The sequence below is a fragment of the Chiloscyllium plagiosum genome, chromosome 1 (assembly GCF_004010195.1).
Source record: "Chiloscyllium plagiosum isolate BGI_BamShark_2017 chromosome 1, ASM401019v2, whole genome shotgun sequence".
Lineage (NCBI taxonomy): Eukaryota > Metazoa > Chordata > Chondrichthyes > Orectolobiformes > Hemiscylliidae > Chiloscyllium > Chiloscyllium plagiosum.
Genome location: NC_057710.1, coordinates 106,694,453 through 106,715,941, shown reverse-complemented (window position 1 = coordinate 106,715,941; position 21,489 = coordinate 106,694,453). Strand labels below are relative to the sequence as shown.

Here is a 21,489-nt window from a genome sequence, read left to right as displayed (position 1 = left end):
CGTCTGCAATGGGATACAGACAGGGGGAGGGTCAGATCGTCTGCAATGAGATACAGACAGGGGAGGGCAGATCGTCGGTAATGGGATACAGACAGTGGGAGGGCAGAGCGTCTGCAATGGAATACAGACAGGGGGAGGGCAGGTCGTCTGCAATGGGATACAGGAGAAAGTGAGGTCGCCTTCCTGACCTGCAGTCTTCTTCTTGGCCTCTCCGCCTCCATCCTACTCCGACCTATCACCCTCACCTTGACCTCTTTCCACCTATCACATTTCCAACGCCCCTCCTCCAAGTCCCTCCTCCCTACCTTTTATCTGCTGAACACTCTCTGCTCATTCCTGAGGAAGGGCCTGTGCCCGAAACGTCGAATCTCCTGTTCCCTGGATGCTGCCTGACCTGCTGTGCTGTTCCAGCAATAAAGCTTGCAGGAATCCATCTGTTATAAACTCATGTGAAGAGTACCCCATCAGCTTAGATATTTGGTCCTGCATATTCAAGAGGACTGGGCACTACTCTGAGTATGGATCTTCCCCATCCATATTTCTGAATTCTTAGGTCCTCTTTCTTTCAGAAGTCAAGCATGCCTTCTTTCTTTTCCCCATTTTTTGAGAAAAATTCCCTTGGGGGCCCTGCATTCCCAGTTGAAGTGCCTCTTTGTACACAATTTACACATCTCTTTTTCCCACACTTGCAGCATTCCCCTTCTACTCTGGGTACCCCATTGTCCCCTCTATTCCTCACATCTTGTTTCCATGCCTTGAGGATAGAACTTTTCACTTCACACACCTTCTCTTAGGCATCTGTTCTGGCCCCATTGTCTATTTTTGAAACAAAAGTTCATTTTTCTTAACACTGCAGTTTCCATATTAATAGTGGTTGTAGATGTGAATAATTCCAAACATTGCCCTCATATACAGGAAGTATTGGCCTAACAGATTCCTCAACCTCTGAGCTAAGGTGATGTCTGTAAAGTCATTTCTGCATTTGGGAACCCCAGAATGGCCATCTCCTAAGTAGCCCACACCAAATACGAGGCAGGGGACTCGTTAGGCTCTTGCTGGAGATTATCAAAAAGCTTGGATGGTGTTCCCTAAGTGCTACTCATGGCAACTATTTGAAGTGCAGCCTATTCCCTTGTTCCCTGTTTAGATGTGTGGAGGCTGGCAAACAGGCTACTGGATAAAGTAAATAACAACACTTTCTGTTCTCCGACTCCTTTTCAAATTATGGAGGATAGCCGTCTGATTCAACTCCTGGAAATGCCTGCATGGGTCCTTCCCAAAGTATAATTTAGGAAATGTATCAGCCATGAGAAACCAGGGAATTACACAGTCTGACATTGGTAGAGAGGTATGGTCCATTATCAAGGATTTTATAGCAAGGTACTTAGAAAACAGGGATCGAATCAGTAAGCACGAATTTACAAAAGGGAAATCATGCTTGACAAATCTACTGGAATTCTTCAAGGATGTAACTGGTAGAGTTGATCAGGGAAGGTAGTGGATGTATTTTATTTGGACTTTTAGAGATCTTTCAACAAAATCCCACATAAGAGATTAATGTGTAAAATTAAAGTACAAGGGATTGGGGTAGTGTATTAAGATGGATAGAAAATTGTTTAGCAGGCAAGAAAGAAACAGTGGGAATAAGGGAATCTTTTTCTGAATGGCAAGCAGTGATTCGTGGGGTACTGTAGGGTTCGGTATTAGGATTCCACTTGTTCACAATGTGTGCTAATAATTTAGATGAGGGAACTAAATACAATAACTCAAAATTTGCAAATGACACAAATCTGGGTTGAGCTGTGAGAGGAATGCAGAGATGTGACAGTGTGATTTGGACATGCTGAGTGAGTGGGCAAATGCATGGCAGTAAAGTGTGGATAAATGTGAGGCCCTCCCCAACCCCGACCTTCCTCTTGTTCACTTCGAAGCCTCCCACAGCTTGTCCACCTTATCCTGACATGGATTATAATTCTCCTCCCAGTAGCCTTTGACCAGACACTGATCTGCTATTTTGAGGTCTGAGCACTGTTTTTCTGCTTCCTTAGTGCTGCAACATTGCTTAAGTTCCTTTTTTTTTCAGACTGTCATGTTACGTTTGATTATTGACACATTGACTTTTAACAAATTGCTGTCACTTGCACCATTTCTCCCTTTCTAACAAATGTTCTTCTGGTTCCTCATCTCCTCAAGTTATTTCAACAACCTCTCCACAACATCCTCCCTCTCTTCTAATTTTCATTTCAATTCATCAATCTACTATTGTGAATTCTTTTCTTTGACTTGTTTTTATCAAAATGTCCTATGTCATACCTGCCTTACAAGTAGACCTCCAGGTCCACTCATCAGCTTCCTGGACCGGAACTGTTCTGCGATAGTTTAGTCCATTGCTGCTGAGTTATGTCATTTAGTTAAACACATACATTTCTTCAGACACAGAAACATGAAGATGAGTGACCTTCCTAATCATAAGGTCATCATCTGACCAATTAACGTTTCAATAGAGCAGGCTTCTTTTTTTAAAAAAAATAATTTCTACAAATCGTTCAGCTATAACATGGCAGTTGTGTTCCTCTGCAAACTTGCGCTTTAGAAAATCGCACTGTGGAGTTTCGCTAATAGAAAATCGCTATACCTGTTCAGTAGAAAGTTTGTGTTATCCAAACAGTGTCCACAATTCGCCAATCGTGTTGTAGCCGATTCATGTTGGTGAAGCACATGTTACAGCAACACCACCTGTCCAAACCCAGCAAAGTTTAGGTAAATAACTGCGCTCCTCACTTGCGCAATTAGGTGAAAATGTTTAAATTTTGGAAAAATCTCAGTCCTATGAGCTTATAGAAATAGCCACAGTGTCAAAATATTTGTGATGTTCTTGTACTCGTCATCATAGTGAGAATTATTCAAACTGCAGAGTGGGAAAAAAACTTGTGCGCTGCAGTCTGTTCAGCTTTTCCATAACATTTATAAGATATTTTGAACTTTATTAAATATATTATTTTTGTGATTGAAGTATTGACTATTCTTTTCTTTTTTTTTCAGGATTCTTTGTATTATGAGCAACTGAAGTCAAATGTGATTCAACATGATCTTTTAATTGATAACCTCATCTACAAGGTATGAAAAAAATGATCTTTTGCCCTTTTCCCACAAGTGGCATAGCTGGGTATCAAGGAGTGAAGGGATCTGAGACCTGTGACAGCCCTCTTGCACACTTGTGGCTGATGTTTCAACATGAGATGCCTAATTTAATTGAACCCCTACTTCTCATGTAAGTTCAGTCTTTCAATTGCCAGCTGCAAGTGACTATGTATATTCATTATAGCTCTATTCATCTTCCATCCCTGGCTGAGGCATTGTAAAGGGAGAAATTATTTTTTTGTGGAGTTATGAGAGCAAGGGTGGAAGTGTGTACTAAGAGCGGCTGTGGTTTCTCAGTCAGACTAGTCCTGTTGCATCCAATGTTGCATCTTTTCATCATATTGGAGGTGATGTTCATTCTGCTCAGAAGACTGCTATTCTCCCAGCTTTTTAGTATCTATCACATCCACTCTTTGTTTGCTACTGATGTGCAGGGGACAGCATGCAAAGTTTATCCAGTGCACTTTGTCTGAACTGTATTGCACCAATCTAAACATTCAAGCCTCATCTTCAGCAGGTCAATCAGCTGCTTCACTATAGGAGGAATGGGCAGCATTGTATCTGTGCTATGCCTCAGAGGTTGAGACTAGGACCTGAGGGCACAGCCTTATAGTAAAGGGAAGATCTCTTAGAACGGAGATAAGGAGAAACTTCTTCATTTAGAGAATGGTGAATCTATGGAATTCACTGCCACAGAAGGCTGCAGAGGCCAGGTCATTGAGTATATTTAAGATGGAGATAGATAGGTTCTTGATTCTCAAGGATTATGGTGAGAAAGCGGAAGAATGGGATTGAGAAACTTATCAGTCATGATTGATTGTCAGAGGAGAGTCGATGGGCTGAATGGCCTAATTTCTACTCCTGTGTCTTAGTTTGCCTAACAAAGTCATCAGCTGCAGTTATTGACGGTACACCTCATCTCCCAGTCAGATCCCTTAAATAATCAATAAAGAATTATTTTGTTCAGAAACAAAACTTAAGCAAATATTTAAAAATTGTTAACAAAAGGCTTAATCATTGCAAGTATGTAGAACTACACTTCTTGGAAACACACGTGTACACAACCTCTGATATTGGGAGAAAGTATAAAATTTCTGCACTTTGAGAATGTAACAGCTAAATTCAGAAAAAATACAGTTCCATAGCTAAAATCACTTTGCACAAAGGCTACTGGCACTGGGATAGTTTCCTGTATCAATTATGGGCGGCAGAAATTGCTTTTCTAGATTCTGAATTCTCCTCATATGGTGATGAGGCTTTCCTTTGGGTTTCACTTCTCAACCTTTGATAAGAGGGATTTTAGAGAAAAGAAAATGAGAGGGGAAAGACTGTTGCTACAGGTGAATTATTTCTCTGAGTAAAAGCAAAATACTGGGATTTCTGAAAATAATCTGAAATAAGTCGGAAATCTGAAATAAGTCGGAAAACTTTGGAGAAACTCAGCAGGTCTGTCAGCATCTATAGAGAGTGAAATAGAGTTAACATTATGAGTCAGATATGACTTTTCTTCAAATCTAAACAACTCTACAAATTTCATTATTGTGGAGAATACGAGGTCTCAGCTATACAACTATGGTCTCATGTTCAACTATACAGACTCAAAGACTATAAGAACATTTTAAACTGCATTTTTTAAGTTTTACCTTTCCCTTTTAAAGCTTTATACCTGTGCTTGTATGTGTCCTTGGTGTCACATAAAACACTAAACATAGGAGCAGGAGTAGGTAATTCAACACAATCATGGCTGGTCTCATCTTGGCTTCATCTGTACTTTCCTGATCAATCTCCATAATCTTTCAACCCCTTACTAATTAAAAATCTATCTCCTCCTTAAGTTGATTTTATGTCCCAGCATCCATCGGACTCTGGAAGTAGTGAATTCCACAGATTCATGGCCCTTTGAGAGCAGTAATTCCTCCTCATCTTTGTTTTAAATCTGCTACTCCTTATCCTAAAGCTATGACTTTCACTCTGGATTGTCCTACAAGGGGCAACACCAGTTTTACTTTGTCAGTCTCTCTCATGGGTCTTGTATACCTCAGTTAGATTTCCTCTAATTTTTCTAAAATCTGGACAGTATAGGCTTAAACGATTTATTTGTTCACATTTTATTCTTGTACTTAGGGTCAATAAGTAATAAAATTCCTTCTTTTGTTCAAGGAAACTTTGTAAATGGCTCCTTAGTCTTGACTAGTATGTTTTAATCAAACTATAGTATGGCTAAGTGCCAAACTTGAAACTTTATTGCTGGAACAGCACAGCAGGTCAGGCAGCATCCAGGGAACAGGAGATTCGACGTTTCGGGCACAGGCCCTTCTTCAGGAATCTTCAGGAATTCTTCAGCAATAAAGTTTCAACTTTGATCTCCAGCATCTGCAGACCTCACTTTCTCCTCGAAGATAAGTGCCAAACTGACTTGAAAATAATTGCTACCAATCAAAAGAGTTATAAAAAAGAGAGACTAATTTCCCCCTTCACCTGGTTGTAATAGTGTATTCATCCCCTTTCTCACTGCCCTCAACCACCCCTGCCTAAAAACGACAGTTTATAGAGCAATTTTTAAAAAATGTATGCTGAGGTTCTGTTATTTCTGATGAATTTCCTTTTTCTTCTTCTAGGATGTGAAACTTACAGCTAGCAATGATGACTACTATTTTGTTTTTGAAGATTATTTGTATCAGGTCAGTTGAAATATTTCAGATGAATCTAAAACATTGAAGCACAGCTTTAAAGGATTACAGGCTTGCTAGAAAGGAGCTCAGAAATGGACTGAGGAGAGCCAGGAGGGGGCACGAAAAGGTCTTGGCAAGAAGGATTAGGGAGAATCCAAAGGTGTTTTACTCATACGTGAGGAATAAGAGAATGATCAGGGAGGAGGTAGGGCCGATCATGGATAGCGGAGGGAATTTCTGCGTGGAGTCTGAGAAGATAGGGGAAGCCCTAAATGGGTTTTTTGTTTCGGTTTTCACCAAGGAAAGGGAATTTGTTGTAAATGAAAATATAGAGGAGCTGGGATACAGTCTTGACAAGATCAAGCTTGATGAAAATGATGTGCTAGAAAGTTTGGAAAACATTAAGATTGATAAGTCCCCGAGGCCAGACCAGGTTTATCCTAGGCTGCTCCGGGAGGCAAGAAAGGAGGTTGCTAAGCCGCTGGCGAGGATATTTGCTTCCTCACTCTCCACGGGAGTTGTACCGGAGGATTGGAAGGAGGCGAATGTTGTTCTACTTTTCAAGAAGGGTAATAGGGAAATCCCTGGCAATTACAGACCAAAGTTGTGGAAAGAATTCTGAGGGATAGGATTTATGACTATTTGGCAAAGCATAGTCTGATTAAAGGCCGTCAGCATGGCTTTGTGAGGGGCAGGTCATACCTCACAAATCTTATTGAGTTCTTTGAGGAGGTGTCAAGACAGGTCGACGACGGCCGAGCAGTGGATGTGGTGTATATGAACTCCAGCAAAGCATTTGATAGGGTTCCCCATGCTAGGCTCATTCATAAAGTCAGGAAGTATGGGATACAGGGAGATTTGCCTATCTGGATTCAGAATTGGTTGGCTGACAGAAGGCAGAGAGTGGTTGTAGATGGAAAGTATTCTGCCTGGAAGACAGTGTTGAGTGGGGTCCCGCAAGGCTCTGTTTTTGGGCCTCTGCTCGTTGTAGTTTTTATAAATGACTTGGATGAGGAGGTTGAGGGGTGGGTTAGTAAATTTGCAGATGAGTTAGTAAATTTGCAGATGACACAAAGGTTGGAGGTGTCGTCGATAGTATAGAGGGCTACTGCATGGTGCAGCGCGACATAGACAGGATGCAGAGCTGGGCTGAGAAATGGCAGATGGTGTTCAACCTGGATAAATGCGAAGTGATGCATTTTGGAAGATTGAACTCAAATGCTGAATATAGGATTAAAGACAGGATTCTTGGCAGTGTGGAAGAACAGAGAGATCTGAATGTGCAAGTACATAAATCCCTTAAAGTTGCCACCCAAGTGGATAGGGTTGTTAAGAAAGCAATTGGTGTTTTGGCTTTCATTAATAGGGGTATCGAGTTTAAGAGCCGCGAGGTTTTACTGCAGTTCTACAAGTCCCTGGTGAGACCACACTTGGAATATTATGTCCAGTTCTGGTTGCCCTACTATAGGAAAGATACAGAGGCTTTGGAGAGGGTGCAAAGAAGGTTTACCAGGATGCTGCCTGGACTGGAGGGCTTGCCTTATGAAGAAAGGTTGAATAAGCTTGGACTTTTCTTTCTGGAGAGAAGGAGGAAGAGAGGAGAGCTGATCAAGGTGTACAAAGTAATGAGAGGAATAGATAGAGTCAATAGCCAGAGACCTTTGCCCAGGGTAGGTTTGACTGGTACGAGAAGTCATAGTTTGAAGATATTAGGAAGAAGGTAGAAAGGAGACATCAGAGGTAGATTCTTTACGCAGAGAGTTATGAATGCATGGAATGAGTTGCCAGCTGAGGTGGTGGAAGTGAAGTCATTGGGGACATTTAAGCGACTGCTGGACATGCACATGGATAGCAGTGAGTTGAGGGGTGCGTGGATTAAGTTACTATATTTTACATTAGGATTAAGTCTTGGCACAACATCATGGGCCTAAGGGCCTGTTCTGTGCTGTACTTTTCTATGTTCTATCTATGTTCTATTATTGCAGTTCTTATGAGAGGAAAGTTGAATTGAAGTTTTGAGCGTCTAAAATATACAAATAAAAGGAAGTGCTTACTACTTGTTGTGGAGCTCTTTCCATCAACTTTTTTCATTTTTATTCTTTCAAGGATATGCTATTTAGAATTTTTGCAGTATTTATACTGCAGTCTGGGACAGGTAGCTGCAGTTTGCATTCTAGTTGGGCAGATGTTCATTTAGTCTGGTTTTAACTGATCTTTAGCTCTGGACCAACGTCCTATCCTTGTGGTTGTAATTTAAATGTTTAACATGCATGTGTTGGAACATTTAGCTCAATTTCAGTTAAATTCACAAAATGTCCAGATGGCTCAGACCACTTCTTTCAGCACATTTCAAACTTGATTTGACAGTATTCTTGGATTTGGATCTCATCTGAAATCAAATTGAATACATGTGAGACTGTCTCATATAGAAATCTCAGTAGAACCATGAATTCTTGGCATTTGTTATTCGGAACTACCTCAAGCCCTTTCTCCTCAATATCTGATAGGTCTGACCAATTAACAAGTACTAAAATAGAGTACGGATTGAAAATGAAATTTTAAACATTGCTTTATTACAACAAAAAAGGATGGATGAAACCTTTGAGATTGGCCTAATTGGTAAATTGTAACAATATTGAATAAGGGGGATTTAATAACTCAACTTACTATCCTGAACCTCTACCAACTAAGGAAATAGTGGTCGTAGATATTTAAAATGTTTGCAAGTGCAAGCTTTTCATTAATCTGTGGCCAAATGAATGTGTGAGGAAAACTTGTTTACATGTTGGATATTAGATTAGATTGTTGTGGTTCTGTTCGCCGAGCTGGGAATTTGTGTTGCAGACGTTTTGCCCCCTGTCTAGGTGACATCCTCAGTGCTTGGGAGCCTCCTGTGAAGCGCTTCTGTGATCTTTCCTCCGGCATTTGTAGTGGTTTGAATCTGCCGCTTCCGGTTGTCTGTTCCAGCTGTCCGTTGCAGTGGTCGGTATATTGGGTCCAGATCGATGTGCTTATTGATTGAATCTGTGGATGAGTGAATCAGACAGGGGACAAAACGTCCCCAGACAGGGGACAAAACGTCTGCAACACAAATTCTCAGCTCGGCGAACAGAACCACAACAACGAGCACCTGAGCTACAAATCTTCTCACAAATTAGATTAGATTCCCTACAGTGTGGAAACAGGCCCTTTGGCCCATCAAGTCCACACCGACACTCTGAAAAGTAACCCACCCAGACCCATTTCCCTCTGACTAATGCACTTATCACTATGGGCAATTTAGCATGGCCAATTCACCTAGCCTGCACATCTTTGGATTGTGGGAGGAAACCAGAGCACCCGAAGGAAACCCACGCGGACACAGGGAGAATGTGCAAACCCCACGCAGACAGTCACCCGAGGCTAGAATCGAACCTGGGTCCCTGCTGCTGTGAGGCAGCAGTGCTAACCACTGCGCCACTGTGCCGGCCCTTCTACCAACGTATTGCAAAATTTAATATAACCATATTAGCACTAACCTTATAGTTTATTGAATATAAGAACGTATGAACTCAGATCAAAAGTAGGCAATGCAGCCCCTCAAGGCTGCTCCATCATTTAATATGATCATAGCTGATCTCATCTGGGCCTCAATTCCATTTTCCTGTCCAGTCCTCATAACCATTCAACCCATTACTAATTAAAAATCTGTCTCCTCATTAAATTTATTCAGTGTCCTGGCATTCACTGCACTCTGGGTTAGTGAACTCCACAGATTCATGACCCTTTAAGAGAAGTAATACCTCCTTATCTTTGTTTTAAATCTGCCACCTTTTATCCTAAAACTATGACTTCTTGTCCTAGATTACCCCAGACGGGATAGCCTCCACTTTACATCTGTTTTGTTGATCTGCTTTAGCATCTTTTATACTCCAATTAGATATCCCCTCATTTTTCTAAATTGTAGTAAGTATAGAACTAAACTGCTTATAAGACAAACCTTTTATTTTTGGTATTAATCCAATGATCCTTCTCTGAACTGCTTCCAATGCAATTACATCCTTCTTTAAGTATGGGGGCCAAAACTGTATGTTGTACTCCTTGCAATAAACCTTCTTCAAAGTGGTAAACCTTTGTTCCAAATAGTTGGAAGTAAGCTCTTACAAAAAAGCAGTGCTTTCCTGAAGAAACATCAAGCTGTTGCATATGACCTACATCTGGAAATATAGTCGTGCTTAAGTGTTGCACATTAGGTCTGTTTTGTCTAGCTGGGAAAGGTGATGTCACCTCATTTAAATTGATTGAAATGTAAGCCATACTGAATTTATTAGTTGCTTTAAAAAATCTTGAATCTTTGAACAGCTTGGAAACATAATTATCAAACATTATAAAAGTTGCAAATTATGGAATACAGTCTGTGAATTAAATTGTAGACATTATTAGGATTTTTGCACCTAAATGCTTTGTTATTAAAAAATTGAACTGGAAAGTTCCTCTATATCTAATAGGCCTGACCAACTAACAAATACTAAAATTGAGTATGTGGGAATCAGTTTTTCAGTTTGTATTGTGATGGAAAGCAGGACAGCACGGTACACTTTATACAATTTAAGACCTTTAGATAGTACAAGAAGAGAGTGCTGTTTGGGCAAGGTAATGCCAAGGAGAATACAGAAGTTCATGATGACTGACTTGTTAACTGCCAGGAGGTCCAGAAAAGGAAGAACTGAAGAGCACTTTGCTATGAACTTAAAAATATAAGCTGCATTGCCGACACCTTTGAGAAAATGAAATAGGCATACGTCAAGGTACGTAGTACAGTTTTACAGTTTGGCATTTCAATTTCTTTAGCGATATGTTTATCTTCCATAAATGATGGTGACGTTCCTCCAATTATGTCAAGATTGCAGAGAAATGAAATGCTGCTAGTTTACATTTACTGAGTGAGGTGGTAGACCTTTGGCAGGGCCTGTCATAAATAAATTACACTTCAATGAAATTTCCTCATTAGATAATTGATACTTTCCCCTTTGAATAAGAAATCAGTCATCTTATCTCTATATTTATTATTACAACATTTTACACTTACATACTTCTTTTGATTCCCAGGTGCTATTATGCTTTTCTCGAGACACACTAGTCCTTGATCATTTCAGCTATAGCAGTGCTTCTCCCCCCAAATCATATATCAGAGGTAAGAAGGTCTGTTTGCAATTGTATCCTGTGTCACATGTCTATCTACTGAAAATTTTAGCAAGCGGAATATTATTATATAATTTTATATAAAATTATATAAAATTATATATAATTTATATATATTCATTTTATATAATTGAGCTTATAGTTCAGTTACAAAAGGATCTTTGTTAGTATGCAGATTTTAGTTGCTACCTATATATCAAAGTGACTCAGAACAGTACGCAATCTTAAAATAATTTATATTTCTGTCAGAAAATGGTACAAGTTTGTTCAGTTGTTTGTATCATAAGTTTTTTTAATGTCAACAGGCGAGGCGTATAGATTAGCTCTTTTTTTAAAATCCCTTCTTGGTCCGGGGCAACAAATATTTTTATTTCTTCTTTCGTAGATAACTATTGCTCTTAAATTAAACTTAGCTAACCAGATCAAAATGAGAGAAACTCAATTCCAATGAAACCCAAGAAAAATAATAAAATATATACACAAACATAGGAGTCGGGGAGGGGTGTCCAGAACAGACAGGAAGTAGAGTCATTGTAGTTTATGTTTTGGAGTCCTTGACTTTCAAGAGTGAAACTTGATGATTTAGATGTTTCTCAGGAGTGCCAAAGTATGCAGATAATCTTGATTTCTTGGTGAACAATGGCTTTTCTGAGAGATAGAGAGAGGAAGGAATGAGAAAAACTTTCAGTGTCTTTTCTGTTATCAGTCAGTGTTGTTTTGTCTCTCTGTATCGCCCAAAGAAAGCTACTTGTTTGTAAATTCCATGTCTAGCTGCATTTAGCTTTGAATTGAATGCACTGCAAATAATCTTTCATATCCAACATGTGAAGTTATCATGTAAGTGTTAGTAAAACAAGAGATGCACATTTTTTGACTCCTCAGAATTTAAATGCCTCTTGACTAAATTGGTAATTTTGATACTGCTGCTTGGTCCCTGGGCTTGTCATGTGATCACAGCAGCTGTTTTGGGTCAGTCATGTCCCTTTTAAAATCATTTATAGTCCATGAAAGTCTCAGGTATTAAAATCAAATAATGAAATCTGCATATTTCTGCATCTGTCTTCACTATGATTGTAACATTTCTGAATGATTAAAATGATTGTTATTTGTGACTGACTAAGGGACGCTAAGATTTTATTTTAAAACTATGATGCCTCCTTTGAAGCATATTTTCTATTCACATTTTTGCATTTGTGTATTTTAATAGGGAAGTTTGCATTAGAAGATTATACTGTTGTGTACCCTCCAAATGGTGAGTGTGATAGATTTCCTTTAATAGCACATGTAATATTTACTGATTACAATATATGCATTTTGCAGCCTCTTTTTTTTTCTGTGTGTTGTTTTCTGTGGATACTGCTGTTGAGCTCAGCATTTAAATTGGTGACTGTCAGTCATTGCTTTTAATAGCTATGGCATACTGAAGTAATCTTTCACATTTTGGAATCGATATCCGTTCTTTGGTAATCATTTGTTATAAATATATCTCAATTGAAATTAACAGTCACAATACCTGTACACTGAGTCAGTATGTTCAATAAGTAAATCGATAACCAAAAAAAAATTGTGAAAGAAAATTCTATTGTTTGTCATACTTAACCGATATGCTTTTTCTGCATAGGTGTCATTCCATTCCATGGATTTGCAATGTATGGTAAGTAATCTCTCTCCTCAAAATATGCATAACAGGTCAATAGAAATTAGTATAGGTATTTAACATTCAGTTTGATTATTTATAACTGACAGCATTTATAATTCCATGCCCACCTTTTCCTACTGTGATGTAAGTTTCAACTGTTGTCTAAACCTCCCCATATACGATGGCCCAGATATGTCACCATGCTAAGAAACCCTATTTTTGACCTCAATTATATTAAACATTATTCATTTGCCTTTAGGTGTCTTTTGTGTTGGAGATTTCTGGACAGGAGAATGGTTGATATCATGCAGTGTAAGAAATCAGGCAGTGAATGTAGGAGTGCTTTGCTATTCGTATTCCATTTTCAAAAGTAGTGAAGGCAATAGTTTCTTGGGGGTTTGCAGTCAGAGACAAGTTCATGGCACCAAACATGTGTGATGGGAAGAAAGAGGAAAGGGAGAGCAGTAGTGATAAGGTATTTCATAATTAAGGGATCAGGTAAGTGTTTTTGTGGCAGGAAATATGACTCCAGGATAGAATGTTGTTGCTCCGTGGTGCCAGGGTTAAGGATAACAGAGAGTGGCTTCAGGTGATCAGCTGGGCCAGTCGACTGAGGAGTGGCAGATAGAGTTTAATTTAGATAAATGCGAGATATTGCATTTTTGTAAGATAAACCAGAACAAGACTTACACAATTAATGTTAGGGCCTGGGAGTGTTGTCAAACAGAGAGAACCAGGGGTTCAGGTGCTTAGTTCCTTGAAAGTGGCATCACAGGGAGACAGAGTGGTGAAGAAGGCATTTGACATGCTTGTCTTCATTGGTCAGAGCATTGAGTGTAGGAGTTTGGACATTATATTGAGGCTATACAGGAAGCCACTTCTGAAATACTGTATACAATTCTGGTCGCTGTGCTATAGGAAAGATACTATTAAATTGGAAAGGGTGCAGAAAAGATTTACAAGAATGTTACCGGGACTGGAGTGTTTAAGTATTAAGGAGAGGCTGGATAGGCTAGGACTGTTTTCCCTGAAGGGTGACCTTATAGAGCTTTATAAAAGAATGAGTGGCATAGATATGGTGAATAGAAAAGGTATTTTCCCTGAATTTAAAATTAGAGGGCATAGTTTTAAGATGAGAGGGGAAAGATTTAAAAGGGACCCGAGGGACAACTGTTTCACACAGACAGTGGTTTGTGTGTGGAATGAACTGCCAGAGGAGGTGGTAGATGCCGGTACAGTTACAGCATTTAAAAGGCATGTGGAGAAGTGCACGAATAGGAAAGTTTTAGAGGGACATGGGCCAAACGTAGGGAAATGGGACTAGTTCAGTTTTGGAAAACAGGCATGGGTGAGTTGGACCACAGGGTCTGTTCCCGTGCTGTATGACTCGAGAACTCTATGGCATCCTTCAAGAGGAGGAGGATCAGCCAGCAGGCGTTGTTCACATTTGTACCAGCAACCTAGATAGAAATAGAAATTAGGTCTTTAGAATAGATTTCAGGGAGTTAACAAAGATAGTAATCTCTGGATTGCTCCCTTGCTGCATGCTAGTGAGTGCAAGAACAGGAGGATCAACTGATTGAACACTTGCTTGAGAACTAGCATAGGAGGGAGGGCATCAGAATTCTGAGACATCAGGACCAGTTTTTGGCTTGGTAGGATCAATACAAGCTGTACGGGTTACATCTTAACAGGCTAGGACTGATGTTCTCACAAGGAAATTTGCTTATGCTGTTGGGGTTTGTTTAAACTAGCTTGTCAGGGATGTGGGAATCTGAGGGGTAACCAAAATTCGAAGGAAAGGAAAGTTGGTAACAGGAAGTTGAAAAGATGCTGGGGAGTTTATAAAACTGTCGAAATGAAGCTGAGCATTAAGTATATCTCGAATGTGAAGTTATGTCTGAAAGTCAAAGTTAAGGACATGCTACCAGAATGCATGCAGCATTTGCAACAAGATAGGTATTCTAAAGACACAAATAAAGATAAATGATTATGATATAATTGTTATTTCAGAAATATGGGCAGCATGGGTGATTAGCACTGACAACTGAATATTCAAGAATATTTGATATTTAGAAAAGACGAGGAAAAGGAGTGCAGTGGTGCTGATAATACAAGATGGGATTGGACTCTTAATATGGGAGGATCTCAGAATGGAAGAAAAATGAATGGAATCTGGGTAAAACTAAGAAACAGCAAGGGGCAGTAGATATTGGTCGGAGTTATTTATAGTCCACCAAATAGTGTAGTGTGAGACATTGCATTATTCAGTAGATGAGAGAAACTTGTAACATTTACAACATGGTTATCATGGGTGACTTTGATCTGCATTTGGTAAACCAAATGAGCACTAAAGCTGTGGAGGACCGGTTTCTAGAGTGTCTTAGGAATGGTTTTCTCAAATAGCATGTTGAAGAGCTGACTAGAGGAAGGCTATTCTAGATGTAATAACATGTGATGAAAATGGCTAATTAATAATCTAGTTGTGAAAGGACCTTTTCAGGATGAATGACCACAATATGGTAAAATGTTTACATTATTATTGAAAGTGAAGTAGTTCAATCTTAAATAAGGGTATTAAATTTTATTGTGGAAAATTATTAAAGAATACCGCACAGGCTGCTTCATCTAGATTGGGGAAATATGTTAAAAGGCGTGATTATACTCAGGCAATGGACAGTCGTTGAAGAACTGTTACATGGCTTCCAGCAACAATAATTCTTTCAAGGTGCAAAAAGTCAAAAAAAGGCCTATAGTTGACAAAGGAAGTTTAGTATTTTGTAAATTTAAAAGAAAAGGCTCATAAAATGACCGGCAATAGTAATAAAGCTGAGGATTGGGAAGTTTTTGGAATACAGCAAAGGAGACCCAAGAAGCTGATAAGGAAAGGAAAAGCATAATAATGCCTTGTGAAAGCTGCTTCAGATAAATAAAAATGAAACATTAGCCTAAAATGTGGGTCCATTAAGAGGAAAGTCAGGATAATTTATGTTGGGGAGTAGAGAACTGTCAGAAAAGCTAAATGATTACTTTTTGTTTGTTATGAGAAAGATACAAGAAATCTTCCAGAATTTGAGATCCAAATGACTAGGGAGATTGATGACTTGAAAGAAATTAATCATAGAATGTATAGTACCAAAGGAGCGCATTTGACCCATTGTGTCTGCACTGGCTCCCGAAAGTGCTACTTCACTAGTCCCATCCTCCAGCCTTATCTCTGCAGGCCTCTAAATTCATCACTTTCAAATATATATCCAGCCTCTCTTTTGAAAGCTCATATGAGATCTGCCACTATCATTCTCCCAGCCAGCGCTTTCCAAATCCTAATAATTCTCTGAGCAAAGAAGTCAGCTCACTCCTAGTACTCTTGCTGGCAAACTTGAAATTGTGACTCCCTAGTTACTGATATACCAACTAGTGGAAACAGAACATCCTTTCTTACCCTGTCAAAATTGTTCATAATTTTGAACGCCTAAATAAGGTCACGTGATAATCTTCACTGCTCCAAAGAGAATAAGCCCAATTTTTCTAATCCTTCCTTGCATGGAAAATTTCTCATTCTGAATAACATTCTAGTAAGCTTCATCTGATGCACGAACCTCCCGTATAGTCTCCCAGATATTCTACCATGCTCAGAAACCCTATTTCTAACTTTAATCAGTTTAAAATTATTCACTTGTTTTTAGATGTATTTTGTGCTGTAGATTCCTGAACAGGAGAATTGGTAGTCTGACAAAACCAGGCAAGGAGTTCAGGAGATCCCTGACCCTATCATGCTTGCCATTAGTATTTCATTTTCAAATTAGTGAAGGCAGTGGTGCCTCAGGGGAGTACAGCCAGAGACAAGTTCACAGCACTAAGCATGTATGGTGGGGTAGAAAGAAGAAGAGCAATAGTTATAGAGTATTCCATAGTAAATGGATCAGTTGAGTGTTTCTATGGCAAGAAGCAATAACTCTCTCCAGGACATTAATATCTTTTCTTAAATAAGGTGCCCAGAACTGAACTCAATACTCCAAATAAAGTCTGATTTGTGGAGGTATTGTATAATTTCCTTGATTTTATACTCTATGTCTCTTTTAATAAACCCCAGGATCCGATTAGCCGCTTTAACAATTGTTTCAACTTGCCTGGCCACGCTGAGAGGATTGTGCACGTGAACTCCAATGTTGTTCTTCTACTATACTCCCCTCGAAGTTGTACCATTGAGCCTATATGTCTGTCCATGTATCTTCTACCAAAATGCATTATCACACATTTCTCTGCATTGAAATTCACCTGCCAGGTGGCTGCCCATTTGGCCAACTTGTCAATATATCCCTGAAATTGCTCAGCGTCATCCTCACCATATGCGATTCTCCCTAGTTTAAAAAGTATCATCTACAAATTTGGATTCGCAAATTCATCCAAAACATTTCAAATTTGCTAAGCTACCACTATGTGGCACTGCATCAAATGCTTTCTAATACCAGTTAAAAAATATTGCACTGGAAAAATTAATGGGGATGAAAGTTAATAAATCCCTGAGATCTGATAGTCCACTTCACAGAGGTTGAAAGATGTGGCTACAGAGAGAGTCAATGCATAAATAATCATCTTCCGAAATTCCAATGATTCTTGCAGTTTGAAGCTTGCAAATATCTCCCTACTATTAAAGGCGTGGGCAAGGAGAAAAGAATTGGGAACTATAGACCCTTTAAACTTATATCAAGGATTGCAGATTGCTAGAAACTATCATAAAGGACTTAATAAATAGACATTTGAATAAAAATAATCTGATTGGGCATTTATGAATGGAAAATCATATTTGACAACTTGGAGTATTTTTCAAGATGGTACTAATAAAACAGATGAAAGGGAGATGATGATATATAATATTTGGATTTTCAGAAGGCTCTTAATAAGATCCCCCAAAGAGGTTGGGTTGGTTAGCAAAATTAAAGCACATGATATTGGAAGTAATGTACTGACATAGATTACTGATTGGCTATCAGACAGAAAACAGAGCAGCAATAAATCAGTCATTCTCATGTGGGCAGGCTGTAACTAATGGGATACCCCAAAGATCTGTACTAAAAGGTCTGAAGCTGTCGCTGCATTTAGAAAAGAAAGAGTAGATATATACTTATGATACTAAGATGTCATAACAATGAGTTGAAAGGTTTGGTTAATTTGGAAAGCTCATACACAATGGGCTAGAAGGAATTCTCCTAAGCTATAAATCTTGCTATATTTCAAAGTAGGTAACCTGTTGGTATTGTTATTTTTATTTTACTTAGTTGCTCTTATGAAAAAGACAGGACAGGATGTGAGGGAGTAGTTTGAAAACTGCTGAAGCTTGGATTTTATCTTGGTGGGTTTTTGTTGTAATACTCAAAGCTATAATATTCAGGTATAAAGTTTCTGCTAGGTTATGCTAACATTTTCAACATGATTTGCCCATAAATGACCAAGGTTGTGCAATACCACAACTTCAAAAGAAGCTACATGCAACTTAAATTGAGTTTCCATGATCTTTTACAGTTGTTTAATAAAGCATTTTACTAGAAGTCAGCCCATCCAAAAAAGATTGTGTAGTGCCTCAGATCAAATTAATGAATATGGCATGTTTATTTGTGGAGTTGAAGAGTGTGGTGCTGGAAAAGCACAGCCGGTCAGGCAGCATCCAAGGAGTAGGAGAATCGATGTTTCGGGCATAAGCCCTTCATCAGGAATCATCAGCAACCACACTCTTCGACTCTGTTCCCCAGCATATGTAGTCCTCACTTTCTCCATGTTCATTCGTGGATCATTAAGAAGATTCTTAAAATTAAGCCTTTTTTCACATTTTGGACTTTAAAAGACATCTTACCAAAAAAAAACGCATTTGTTTAGCCAAGAAACTGATATTAGACACTAACATGTAAGTAAGTAGATCTGCATTGTTATTTAAAGACTTCTAGTTTATTAAAATCTGATTACTTGCAGAATTTTGATGACCAATTTTTAGCTGTATTAGTAAAACTGCAACAGGTTACTCAGTGCCTATCAATATATCATGGGAAAAAAATTCTAAAACAATGGATCATGGATAATTTAACATTTGTGGTAATGCAATAAGCTTAAATGAAAAGTTGAAGCATAGTTTCATTTTGGAAAACTGAACAAAGTTTTGAGTGCTGTTTGCACCTGGTTTCTCTGTATTTTTTCTTCCATTTAACATGATGCCTCCAAATTGAGGATATAATCATAGATTGTAAAAGAACATTAGCTGTGGTCAGTATGATATTAAATATATGATCTATTTTGTGCAATCCTGGATTTTATTTGTTATGTCCTGCTTACTTGTAGTTGCTCCACTCTGTTTTCTCTACCACGAGCCATCCAAACTCTACCAAGTTTTCCGAGAGATGTATGTGCGTTATTTCTTCAGGCTTCATTGCATCTCATCTCATTCCTCAGTAAGTTCTGTGAAGGGTTGAAAATTCACTAAGGCGTTATTCCTTATTTTTCTTAAAGGTTTATGCATTCATTCAGCAGAATTTGATTTCTACCAATGAAAATGTATTAGCCCTCAATTGTAAATAATATATTGTTTCTTTGTTCCCTTGTGTATTTTTTATTAAACGCAGCACCCACAAACTGTACTCTTAGCTGATTTTATCTTCAACCAGCATTTAAATGAAGAATGAAAAGAGCGAAGTAAAACCATCGATAGCAAATCTATAGGATAATTATTTGATTCGATTTCAAAAAACTGAAGAAGGTGACATAACTGGCCACCAGTTTCATTCCTCGTCTGAACAATAAACCATTAATCTGCACATTATTTATCTAATCAAAATAAACAAGATTACTAAATCCAAATCTTGGAGTTCAAATAACCTGAAAAATAAAACTGGAGAGTCTCCTGTTTACTACGCTGTTTCTTTGAAGCTTCAGAAATCAAATTAATTTATTCTGTTTTGCTAATCCATAATTTTAGCTATATTCCTATTTAGGTGGTGGAAATCAACATGTAAATTGCATGTAAATTATCATCGAATTCACATAGGAATTGCTGAGCAAAATAAGTCATGTAATTTGCTTTTTATCATTTTGGTCATTTCCTATTACGACAATAATGGAATTGTTGACTAATTATGACTTTAAATTTCTATTGTATTGATGACAAACTTAGAAGTCAAGGGTTTTTCAGATATCCTGCTTAAATTAACAGCAGTTCATGCTTTGCATTTTCTTCTCTCTCAGTTCCAGAGTCGACCACGGGCCAGTAGAGTTGGGTTGATAGATGACAAGATCTGTGAAGAGTTCAAGTTCAGCTTTTTGGCCTGAATGAAACACTGTAGTTTCTCCTAGTCCAGCAAGGTGCTCTATATAATCTGCCAGGTTTCCTGAACCTTGCTGGCACTAATTAAAAATAAAAATCGAGTTAAGGTGAAAGGATGTGATTTCATTAAAAACATTTGGTGATTGGCCTTCCTTCTGAGAACAAATTTATTGTCCAATATTCTCTGTTAAAAATGAAAGGGGATATGCTGGCCTGAGTTTAAAGTTATAACTCCAGATGTGCTACAAGTCCAATCATTCTTGTGGGGTTAGAATTCCCCACAGTGTCTGTGCAGAATAGTTCCATAGTTGCCCCTTTCACGTGTATTTGTGCTCCCTTGCTGTACCATTCTAGACACAGTAGAACAGCTTGTTATGGTTTGCATTTTCTAGTTCTTCTGGAATTCTAAAAACAGCAATCAAATAATTTTTTCTTCATGTGTCAACCAGCCTAATTTACGTAATAGTGCATCATAATCTAATTCCTTCAATTCTTCAGTTATCCTGATTTCCCTCTTATATATGTTTCAGTAGCTGCAATATCCTTCAGTAGCAGGCAGTATTTTAAGTGGAGCTGCACTAATGATTTATAGATTAACAGAATTACCTCACTTTCTTGACTTAATATTAAACTTGTAATTGCTCACAACATCTGAGTTGTTTCACTTAGTAGCAATGAATGTTGTTGCAATAGCTTCAAGTTATCACAAATCATAGACATTGACATTGCAGACATACCAGCCTCACCACACCCTCATGGCACATCTCCAGCTCCCTTAGAATACAGTTCTGCATTTCATTGTTGCACTTCCATTGTAATTCTGCTGCCAGGATACATTGTGTGCAAACATAAGCACCAGTCTTATATCTGGCCAATGTGCATATAAGGTACATCTCAGCCTCCTTCAGTGGTTCCCAACAATACAGATATCAGTCTTCAGTAAATTCGATTCACTTTACCTGATTTCAAGAACAGTTTGAGACACGAGATACTGTAAAGGCTACAGGCCACGATAACGTTCCGGCTGCAGTACTGAAGACTTGTGCTCCAGAACATGCCATTCCCATAGTCAAGCTGTTCCAGTACAGTTACAATACTGGCATCTATCCAACAATGTAGAAAATTGCCCAGGGATGTCCTGTACATAAAAAGCAGAACAAATCCAACCTGGACAATTAGTCTACTCTTGATCATTAGTAAAGTGATGGAAGGTGTCATCAATAGTGCTTTCAAGCAGCTCCTGCTCAGCAATAACCAGCTCAGTGACGCCCAGTTTAGGTTCTGCCACTTAGCTCCTTACCTCATTACAGCTTTGGTTCAAACATTGACAAAAGAACTGAACTCTAGAGGTGAGATGAAATCAAGGCTGCAATTGACAGAGTGTGGAAATCAAGGAGCCCTAGCAAAACTGGAATGAATGGGTATCAGGGAGCAAACACTCCGTTGGTATCATGTCAGGCACATAGAAAAATGGTGATGGTTATTGAAGTTGAGTCATCTCAGCTCCAGAACATCTCTGCTGGAGTTCCTCGGTATAGTGTCCGAGG

General features: G+C 38.7%; 1 protein-coding gene across 3 annotated transcripts in view; it reads left to right on the top strand.

The window, feature by feature from the left end:
* The window catches only part of tbc1d19 (TBC1 domain family, member 19), a 141,044-nt gene that overhangs the window by 98,995 nt on the left and 20,560 nt on the right, over positions 1 to 21,489 (top strand). For 2 of the 3 annotated variants that reach the window (XM_043693542.1, XM_043693551.1), the window contains 6 exons: positions 3,043 to 3,117; positions 5,760 to 5,822; positions 10,902 to 10,986; positions 12,202 to 12,246; positions 12,616 to 12,648; positions 18,964 to 19,073. In XM_043693542.1, the coding sequence (XP_043549477.1) occupies positions 3,043 to 3,117; positions 5,760 to 5,822; positions 10,902 to 10,986; positions 12,202 to 12,246; positions 12,616 to 12,648; positions 18,964 to 19,073 (411 nt within the window). Of the gene's footprint in view, positions 1 to 3,042; positions 3,118 to 5,759; positions 5,823 to 10,901; positions 10,987 to 12,201; positions 12,247 to 12,615; positions 12,649 to 18,963; positions 19,074 to 19,863; positions 20,580 to 21,489 lie in introns of those variants that run through there. The other variant, XM_043693561.1, reaches the window with a different exon arrangement.